General features: G+C 37.4%; 3 protein-coding genes across 3 annotated transcripts; 1 reads left to right on the forward strand and 2 right to left on the reverse strand.

Moving 5' to 3' along the window:
* Window positions 1-370: 370 nt before the first annotated feature.
* PKNH_1102100 (conserved Plasmodium protein, unknown function) lies at window positions 371-1,729 on the forward strand (the record flags this gene model as incomplete). The annotated part of the gene is made up of 1 exon (XM_002261160.1): window positions 371-1,729. One exon carries the CDS (start codon window positions 371-373, stop codon window positions 1,727-1,729), a length of 1,359 nt encoding a protein of 452 aa, XP_002261196.1.
* Window positions 1,730-2,499: 770 nt separating this feature from the next.
* Window positions 2,500-5,466, reverse strand: PKNH_1102200 (glycosylphosphatidylinositol anchor attachment 1 protein, putative; the record flags this gene model as incomplete). Its single annotated transcript, XM_002261161.1, has 5 exons — window positions 2,500-2,835; window positions 2,968-3,135; window positions 3,379-4,300; window positions 4,445-5,200; window positions 5,396-5,466. 5 exons carry the CDS (start codon window positions 5,464-5,466, stop codon window positions 2,500-2,502), a joined length of 2,253 nt encoding a protein of 750 aa, XP_002261197.1.
* A 1,893-nt stretch (window positions 5,467-7,359) lies between these two features.
* PKNH_1102300 (conserved protein, unknown function) lies at window positions 7,360-8,919 on the reverse strand (the record flags this gene model as incomplete). The annotated part of the gene is made up of 3 exons (XM_002261162.1): window positions 7,360-8,443; window positions 8,689-8,773; window positions 8,886-8,919. 3 exons carry the CDS (start codon window positions 8,917-8,919, stop codon window positions 7,360-7,362), a joined length of 1,203 nt encoding a protein of 400 aa, XP_002261198.1.
* Between the last annotated feature and the right edge of the window lie 1,846 nt (window positions 8,920-10,765).

Genomic DNA, 10,765 nt, shown 5'->3' on the forward strand with positions numbered 1-10,765 from the left:
AGACTGATCCATCCCTGCTCCTTCGCATCGTTAGGAAGGTACGCCACGTGGGGTAGCGAATCATTTCCGTTGTAGGATGTACCCACGTTGGCGTGGCAACGAAGACAACTTAGCAAACCTCTCTCCATACACATAAGTAGGTGTCCTCCTCCGAAGGAAACCCTCCCTCCCTGTTGTCAAAATCGCTTCCCCGTTGATCTATGTACCTCCCCCCCCTAGACAATTGACCCAGGAAGGTGCATCCGTGCAAATCAAAGAGGAGGAAAAGTATCTCCCCCAGAAAGTAAAGGAATTAGCAATACTAACAACATTAATAGGATTAGCAACGTTAAGAAGCTACATCGGTGGCTGTCCTCAAACATACAAAAAGATGAACGAAGAGGAAAAGGTTTTCTTCAAATTTACGGAAAGTAAAATTCTGCTAAGCGAGTTCTGCGAGGAATATGTTAAGGCGAAAAAGAAGGAAGAAATCCTCACGCAAGAACTAAATAAAGTACAACTAAAAAATTGCCAACTGGAAAATGAAATAGAGAAATATAAGGAGCTCGTAAGTAACATAGAAAGGAAAAAAGACAAGGAAATGGAAAATTACAATTTCGAATATGATATAAAAATAAAAAAATTAGAAACAGAAATGGACGTACTCAATTCCTGTCTCAGTAAGGAAAAAGAAAATTACAATTTGAAAGCTACAGAACTTATAGGACTCAAATTGGAAAATGAAAAATATAAAGCCCAATTAAGGGATCGAAAAGAAAATAATCATCAAGAAAAAGAAAATATAAAAATGCTCTCACAGAATAATATTAATGTACTTAATAAAATGTATGCAGACATTAACCAAAAGGTGGAAGCCATAATGCAACATTTACATGATAGTAAAAATAACAGACACGATATTGAAGAGAAGATAAAAACTTACCAATCTCTTCTGAACGAATATTTAAAAAAAATCACAGACACAAATTTGAAATACCAACAATTTTATAAATTACATAAAGAAGCACACTTCAAAAACATGCTAAATAAGTCAAAGAAAAAAGTTCTAAAGAGTCGCATAGAGGAATTAATCAATCAAAACCAAGTCCTATCCAATCAGGTCGATGCCTTAAAAAAAAATATTGACCATATGGACGCAGAGAAAACGCAGTATTTCCTACTTCTCAAAAAGGCAGAAAAAAAAAAATTGTTTTTTTATCATAAATTTAAGGAAAAAAATGCCACCCAAGGTACTGACAATGCCATGCCTCAGCATCAACTGGACTACCCCCGCCGTGATGGTCCCAGGCGCTCCCATTCGTATGACACTTCAAGAAGATCACCCCCTCATGTTAACATAGAGGACCAAGTTTTATCCGACCAGAGAACTTGCAAAAATGGGAAAACGAATTCACCTCGATATGGAAATAATGCGCTGCTCAAAAATGACACTCTCCCATGGAAACAAGATTCAAAACGAAAGAATAGAAGCACATCAATTTATAAGTACAGAGATGTCAACAGGAATAAATCATACCGCGCAGACGAATTTAATATAAAAAAGGAAAGGAAGCGCAAGAAAATCCTCTTCTTTTCTGACAACGATCATGATAAAAAGCAGAAAAGGAAAAATGAAATTTCGAATGAAAAAAGCACTGTGCAGTATATTGATTTAATAGTTAATTCGAAAAACTTAATTTCCAACAAAATGGGATCTCATGGAACTCCCCCTAAAACAGCACTGTGCTGAATATAGACCCAGTGTACCACAGTACTTCCGTTCCCTAATATTCTCGTCCGTCATTCTCCCTTTGCATGATTGGCAGGGGGTTCATTCCTTTTCAAGTTCACTTCCATTTCTCCCTCCGTTCATCCTTCCGTATGATCCCGCCTTACGGTAACATGTCTTCGACTCTCCACTACTCATCCTGACAAGACGACTGTTCTCCATTTCGAAAACATCGCACTTTAGGCACCTTCCTTATTACCCAAGCGGGGCAATTTTTTTAGTACTTCATTTTCATTTTCACTTTCATTTTCACTTTCATTTTCACTTTCATTTTCACTTTCACTTTCATTTTCATTTTCCTTTTCCTTTTCATTTTCATTTTCATTTTCACTTCCATTTTCCTTTTCATTTTCATTTTCCTTTTTTTTTTAAGTACGCATAATTTCCTTCCCATTTGTTTCTGTTAAATGGGACCCCCAATATATAATTCTCCTTCTTAATAACCAAACTGCAAATGAATCACATCACCTTTTTGGAATAACTCCCACGCGTTTTGCAAAGAATGCGTGACAAAATGAACAAATGTTTTAACTCCAGACGGGTGTAACCAAATGATGCTAACTATACACACCATATACTTCCACCACTCAAGTTCATCCACACAGGAGTTACGAAACTTACCATACACACGCATGGTCTACAAATTGAGAACACCATTCGGGGTGCACATCCCATCCTGGGAAAAAAGACCAGGAATTTTAAAAAAAAAAAGAAAAAAAAAGCTTCAATGGCTAACAAAAAAAAACATATATTATGAAAAAAAAAACGGGAAAAAAAGTGAAACATATAAGAGGATACACTTGTGAACCAACACAGTAATGGTTTCTAGCCATGCTATACAGATTTAGCAAAACTTCGTTCTTAATATTATTGTTGTAATTAAATTTGATGTTCTGATTATTTAAATAATATTTATTTAAATGTAACGGTTCGAAAATTTTGTTCGAGCATAGGAATTCCAAAAAATTAGGGAAGTACTTAGTATCTGCTAACTTTGACTTTGCCAAATATTTCTGGCACTTTGCAAATCCGTTTATTAGTTCCTTTATCAGTTTGTCTCTTGCGTTCTGCAGGGGGGAGATGGCGAAAAAGAAAAATGTACAATCGATCAACAGTTCGGGAAAAACGCACATGAATATTTTTTTGCTTTTTGTCAGTTTCCCCTCCACAGAAGTGCCATTGCGGAGAGCCGGAATTACCAGAATGAAACCTCCGTAGGGATACATCAGTACTAGGCCCATCAGAATGAACGTCAAAATTATGGCCTTCTGGATCACTTTCTTGCGCTGTGTCTTTGCGTTGTGGAGGATAGACACGGGAATTACGAAGAGCACGCTGAAGAGGACTGAGTAGGACCAGTTGTACAGCTGCGGATGGGACAATCAAATGGGGCAATAAAATGGGGCAATAAAATGGGGCAATAAAATGGGGTGAATAGGAAACCATAAAAGGGATAAAAAAAAAAAAAAAAATGTACTGATAAAATAACCACCGTAATAACAGGACAGGGGTACATACATCATACACTCTGTATAATCCCATAAGGGGGGGGAGGCGTAGGAAAACATCCATTCGGTAGATTTCCCCTCCCCTATTTGTTTTCCCATTACCGACGACAGGAGCACAACAAAAATGAAGAAAAAGCAATTCATGCAACTCATTATCGAATAATAGGGAGCGATAGAATTCTTAAAAATGTACAGGACATTTCCGCTGTCGAATAGTTGTAATGTCTTCTCCACCTCATCCAATTCGTCCTGTAGCTTCTTAACCAGGGTTCTGTTTTTCTTCTCCCGAAGGAACTCCTCATCATCACTATGCACAATTTTCGGTTTAGTCAAATTGGAAAAATCACTCCACTTAGCTAAAATATCTTCATTATCCAAATTCGCATAAAGATGGCTTATTCCAGATATACTGTTTATTTTATTATTCAACTTTTTTACCTTATCCAAAAGGTCAATTTTTTCAATTTTCTGGACCTTCTCATATTTATTCACCTTGTTGATTTTTTTAACCATACAAGAAATTACGTAGTTAAAAACAAGGGCCACAATGATGGAGAGGATGAGGATTTCCCACCAGTAGTGCGCTATTTCCACGTAATTTTCGTAACGATCTGGATGCCATTCTGTGCAAAGTGGAAGCTTCTTTTCCAATCTTAACACTTCGTAAATTTTATCATTTGTGGAAAATAAATATATAGGCAATGAAATTATAAAAATGGTTTTTACATAGGCGTACAGACCCACCATCAGATTTGTGTAACTTCGCAAAATGGACCCTTTTAGTAACTTCAAAATGGCGTAGGCACATATTAAGTAGACACTGTAACAGTACACACTGATGGGAATTCTTCTTCTAATCGTATCGAAAAAGTAAAAGTTGGATGAGTGACAAAATCCTTCGGGGGTATTGCTTTGGCTCCTTATAAAACTTTCCATCGACTTGGTAAAATTAAACAAATTTAGCATTTTGTTTTTCAACGGGATCTTACTCACACCTACGGCGGTGAAGGCTGCAATGTTTTCCCTTCACATGGGGGCAGAAAAAAAAAAAAAAAAAAAAAAGGCGATGCTGAAATGTGCAACAGATGTGGAGAGGAGGACTCTCGGATGGTCTTTCACTATGCATACTCGCAATAACCATTTCAATCACCTCCTCCTTAGAACCTACCTCAAAAAGTAGACGTGCCCCTTCTCGTAGCCCCGCTCCAAAGCCATGTCAAAGATCGCATGATGAGGGGATTCCACTTTCACAGGAATGTTGTAGTAGTTTAGCTCATTCGTTAGTAGCAAGATAAAGTCCAGGTTAGGCAAGAGCCCATTTAGCCCTTCATAATTTATGTGTATATGTGAAGGGTACACAGAATCAAATTCTATTATGATGGCCGACCTGGACAGGGCCTTCCTACCATTCCTTACATCATTACTATATAAAAAATTCTCGACAAATTTCTGTACTCCTAAGGAATATAGCCATTCCTTGTTCGTAAACAAAAATATAATATCCTTACTCATATAATTGCAGTTTTGAAAATAATTCATTAACGTTAAACCAACTGAAATTGCATGAAAATTTTTCCTTTCCTTGTAATCGAAGTTGACTACAACGATTATATTTTCCATGTTGTTGCAAAATTTGCATGCCACAGTGCTGATGAGTATATCACCCTTCCCCCTAATCTTTCGCTTCGTCGTTTGAACAAACGGGGAAATGCTTCTGATGTACTCATTTATTACATCTATTATATCTTCCTTCAATCCATAATTTGAAAAATATCTGCTCGTGTTGTTTAGGAAGTCTTCATCCGTTTTGCTCAAATTGGAATTGCCTGGGAATTGCGAAAAGTTCAGCGCGTCCAGTTCGGCCTTTTTGCTAAATTTGTTGAACACGCAAAGGTAAGCCAAGCCCACGACAGATAGGCTGATTCTGCCAAAGGGAAGAAAAGGAGCGCCATGAAAAAAAAAAAAAAAAGCGAAAGGAGAAAAAACATTTACACGGATACACATATGTGTAGGCATGGATGTGCTGTATGCGTCTACTGCAAACACGATGCGATATGAAAACGTGTCTGCTATTCCTCTCTCCCCCTGCCTTCATTCGAGATGAGCACTCCCTCCTTACCCTATAAATTTCCACTTTTTTAAGACCTTCTTGACTAACAAAAAAAACTTAGGATTCTCCGAAAAACCCATGATAAATTAATATGGGTCGATAAAACCAACGGGGGGTTTGCCAAATTTCAAAGTGACAACGCACGCTTATTGGAAATTACAAATGGGGTGGAAAATGTAAAGTCGACCCCCAAGTTGACGTGTGGACGTATAGACGTGGGTGCAACTCAGCCCCTTAATAAGAGTTACCATAAGGTTGATGTGGGATAACAGTTAAAAACTCCTTTGTTCCGCCACTTAACTGGAGAATTGTTCCCCTTTAACATCGCTCATCTATAGCTAAACATGACCTACGCGATATGCCCACATGTCGCATACCACCTGCTGTGTTCTTATGTTTTATTTATTTTATTCATTTATTTTTTTCTTCTCTCCTATTTTCATCACCTTACGATAAAACCATCTAAATATGAACACTAACAACGAAACACACTGAAGAGGGAAAATTAGAAAAAAAAAAAAAAAAAAAAAAAAAAAAATAGCAGTCCCTCTCACAATTAACCCATGCCAATTATGCAGTCAGTCGGATCAGTCCTGTGGGGAATCGCCGAAGTGTGGAAGGAACTATTTCCCATCGTATCACATTTTGGCAAACTTAGTGCTTCATCATTTGCTCCCCTCCCCCTCTGCAAAATGACCCACCTTTACCTTATCCTACCTAACATTTTACACCCCCCTCAATAGGATATTTTTGCACTGAAAAAAAAAAAAAAAAAAAAAAAAAAACTGACAGCTCCTACATTCATATTTCGTACTACAACTGCACATCCTTTTGCTACATTGGGAAAGCCTTGTTTTTTCCTTTTCCTCATCTTATTCCCACACTGAACTGTGGCCTAATTGTAAAATGGGCACACACACCAATGGTAAGGTTACTACCAAAAATCACATTCCCTAACAGGGTGAAATCTCTTCCCACCCCTCCTCTTTTCAAAGACCAGCGCATACACACCTTTTCGCACGATCAAAATGCTAAAATAACAGTTTAATATACAGATAAAAGAATAAAAAAAAAAAAAAAAAAAAAAAAAAAAAAAGCAGATAGTATAAGTTGTTACCAGAGGGATACATGAAATATTTCCCTTTACTAGCTATAATGTGATTTATATTTTCCACTTTATGTTGGATATATCCCATCAAATGCTCAATTCAAATAGCACATTTTACAGTTTTCATTTTTTACTTTTACTTAGAAGTAAAACATCCGTTTTTACAAAAAAAAAGAAAAAAAGAAAAAAAGAAAAAAAATGAATAAAAACTGCTAAAGAAATGGACACGAATCAAGACTGCTAATATCGCCAAAATACCCATTGTTAAATTCACATATATCACATAAATTTCCTTCTCCTTCTTCCCACATGAAAGAATTATTTTTTAAAAAAAAAGGTTACCATAGACAAAGAGGAGCATTAACTACATGCACATATAAGGAAGTTACACCGAAGCCACTTCCCTATCTCAACAACACCAATACAAATTAATTACTCCGCGTTGTCTACTAAACCGGATCGTGCACACCGAGCCATGTCATACACCCCACCATATTCATATTTCTCTCCACAAAAAATTTAAATTAAATCTCATCGGGCGGGCTTCAAATCTTTAAGACGATTTTGCCTTACACTCTTCATTTACTTCACCAAACAGTACGCACTCTCCATCAAACTTCAAACTTGTATGTGCAATTTACACAATGGAACTATCCACAAGGGGGTGGTCGTGGTATCCTCCAGATTCTTTAAAAAAAAAAAATTCCCTTTTTAAATATTTTACCTGAAAAAAACATCAAATATGAAAATAGCATGCGATCACATTTATGCATTTATATCCTCCAACCGGTGTAGCTACATGAAATTTTTTTTTTTTTTCATTTTTTCCTCCCCACGTTACAGGCACATACGTAACATCGCTGGGCTAGTTATTTGTCTGTCCTGCGTTACGTTCTCCCGACTGTTGATTCGAAGGATAAGTGGAAGTGCCTCCGTTCTGATTATGCATATTGCTAAGCTGCTCATTATATGCAGGATTGTATTGCTGATTGTTCGGTTGATTATACAGTGGGTGTACGCGTTGGCCCTGGGGTGCAGAGTTACCATTGTTTTGCTCATACACATTTCTATTATCAGGCTGATTATAATTTACAAAACCACTATGTTGATTATAATGCGACATTGTATTTTCGTGACTGGGGTAGGCATTTCTGTTACCCTGCTGATTGTAGTGAGATAATAAGTTGCTACTTGGGTTTGCATTTCCATTTACGTTCACATTTGAATTCACATTTGCATTCCCATTTACGTTCATGTTTGCGTGTTGGTAATTGGGGGTTTCATAACTCTGGCTCCCATACACTGACCCGTTAGGCCCACTCGTCCCGTACGGCTGGTGCCCATATGGCGCTCTGCCACTGCCATAGTCGTAACTTCCTATATAATTGGGCTGACTATAAGACTGCATGCTATTCGTACCGCTATTACTACTATGTTGAGAAACGTATGGCCTCTTATACACTGGTACATCCTGCCCGCTCTGATTGTTTTGGGAAATGTAATGATTTTGTGTCATCCCTTGTGTATTGTAAAGATTTTCTGGGTTCGGTTCGTTTATATATAAAAAGGTGGGATCACTAGGATCTACATATGCATTGCTACTTGAAAAAAATTGCTCATTAAATTCGCTCAGGCTTCCTAATGGTCTGTTCCTCTTCGCTGCCTCATATACTTTAAAAAAATAATTAAGGAAACTACTACATTGTCCATTCAGAAAAACCAGATTCCATTTACAGGGACTATTTAGACTGTTTGGATGATCCACTAATGGCTTCACTACACCCGACAGATAATTCAGTCCAAAAACGGGTTGCTCAAATTTAGGTTTTTCTATCAGATTTAGTGGAAACTCTACCGATATGAAATTTGCATTGGTTCTGCTTCGCTCACTCTTGATGAATACCAAACGTATACTCGTTAAGAAAATCATTCCGTCTTCCTTTATCGTTCTGCAGTTGTATTTGTGTGTATGTGTGTGTGTGCGGGTCGTACAAGCATTTTCACATATAGGTGAAGGAGTTCAGAAGGCTATCTTTACGTGCGCACTTGAACTATGACAGACAGGTGGAACCAACCGGGGAGGTAGACACCCCTGTGTTCATCCCATTAGTAAGGAGCCCTCGTGGTACCACCTGCATGGGCACACTTATTCGTAATATACTCCGTAGCGCCGTTTTTTTTTTTTTTTGGTTACCTGTCAGGGAGGTAGAGCTTCATTTTAACATCTTCTCTTCGCAAGTATGTGAATTCTGATCCTTTGTTGGCAGGGAATAGGAACTCTGTTCAGGGAAGAAAAAAGAAACAAGGAAATGTGAACAAAAGAATATGTGGACGATCCCAATGGACATATTTACCGGGAGTAGCTCTCTCCTCCACCACTTCTGTACATACCCTGTCCTTGAATTAGCGTCGGATTTAGCGCCATTTTTTTTTTGAAGAAATTTTTTTAAAAAGTCGATTCTGAGTTTCTCGGCTGAACGGGCTATAAAAGACCGCCTTCTCCAAAATGGACCCTTCCAAATGTGCCTTTTCGCGTCCTCCGATATTTATAAGGAGTAATGGAAGTTCTATAAATATAAGCAGTTACATATACATGCGCGTGTATGTATACGCATGCGCCACATGTTTATTCTGACTTTCCCTTAGTAAGCACATCCCAACTTTGTCATTTGGCAAAGTTTTATACTTTAAAAAAATGAATGGAAAAGGGAAAAAAAAAAAAAAAAAAAAAAAAAAAAAAAAAACCATCAAAGAAAAAAGTACATACAGGTCCAAGTTTTATCATATACAAATATTATTTTCGCCCTTTTATATATTCCAGGGGGGGGTTATTTTTATCTCTTCATTTAAAAAGAGGCACAAATGAACAAAAAAAAAAAAAAAAAAAAAAAAAAAAACAAATAAAGAAGAAACAAAACAAATACAGCATGAATAAATCAAACATTAACGTTGTGAATTTCCTTCAAATGCGCTTTGCTTAAATTCTTATACCTTCACATGTGATAGAAACATGTGCACGGGCCCTTGCACCCCTTCCCGCATTTCCGCGCACGAGAGCAGTTGCATGTATTTACATATACACAGGTACTTAAGGGTCAACAGGGGAAAGATTCACTTTTGCTCTTAGTTCCACTTTCGCTTTGCTTTCCCTTTGCTTTCGTTTTTACCTTTTTTTTTTTTTTTTTTTTTTTTAAAGCAATTCTTGTGGCAATGCGTATATCCATTACCCGGTGCACACAAGGAACGCGTTGTGCAAAGGGTGAACTGCGCAGGGATCAAAATGACAAACTGAAGAATCCCGGTGACGAAGCGAAACATCCTACAGTAAGCTGTGTAACCGCAGAATGACGTGTTCTTACTTTGATCCGAAACTGTCGTGAAGTCACTCATGTGCATACCAAACTGCTTCACCGGACAATACTATTTTTCTTTCCCCCGAAATAGTTGCGTTCATATCACAAAAATGCGCATTGCATATTTACACATAAATCCACATATATGTGAAGATCTTCCGAATGGAAAACGCCTGAGCAGTTTAACCGCCTTACGAAGAATTCTTCATGTGATATTCTCAAAATGTAAAAAAAAATATCATCAAAGGAAAGAAAAATATTCACTTGCTCTCTTAACATTTTGTGGATAACTCCCCAACGTCAGATTCCACCTTAACTAGTTCTCCCCACTTTTCCACCCAAAAAAAAAAATGTGTGCTCTGCAAATAAATATATACCCAAATGAGCTTCCATTCTAGAATACACAACTTCCTATTTTGAGAGAATATCATTTCCTCTTTCGCCAATTTGGCATGACACGTTCAAATGGTTGTACAGTTCAACGTCAATGTGTGAAATTTTTTTTTTTTAAACCAAATAGATACCCCCACTACTGCGAACGTTTTTTCCATCAGTTATACATATCTAACGTGCGCATTTATTCCTCTTCATTTTAATCCCCTACATTATGCTAAAAAAAAAAAATGAAAAAAAAAAATATAGCAAATATATCCACCTCTTTTTACCCCCTTTTTGATGACAATTTTGGCTCAAGGGGGAATGTGTCACAATGGCAGGACTTGCGGCACAGATTTTGAAGATGATTGTTAAAGGCTGAATTGTCCATCAAATTATTCACCATGTGAAGAGTCGCATAACGGAATGGAGTTATTCCCCTTACCAGCAATAATCACCCATTCTATATTTTTCCTACCTAAGTTTTCTTTCTCACCCCACATGGTTATTGTATCACCTATAGTGGAAAAGCATAAGGGTGGC

The sequence above is a fragment of the Plasmodium knowlesi genome (genome assembly GCF_000006355.2).
Source record: "Plasmodium knowlesi strain H genome assembly, chromosome: 11".
NCBI classification, from domain to species: Eukaryota; Apicomplexa; class Aconoidasida; order Haemosporida; family Plasmodiidae; genus Plasmodium; species Plasmodium knowlesi.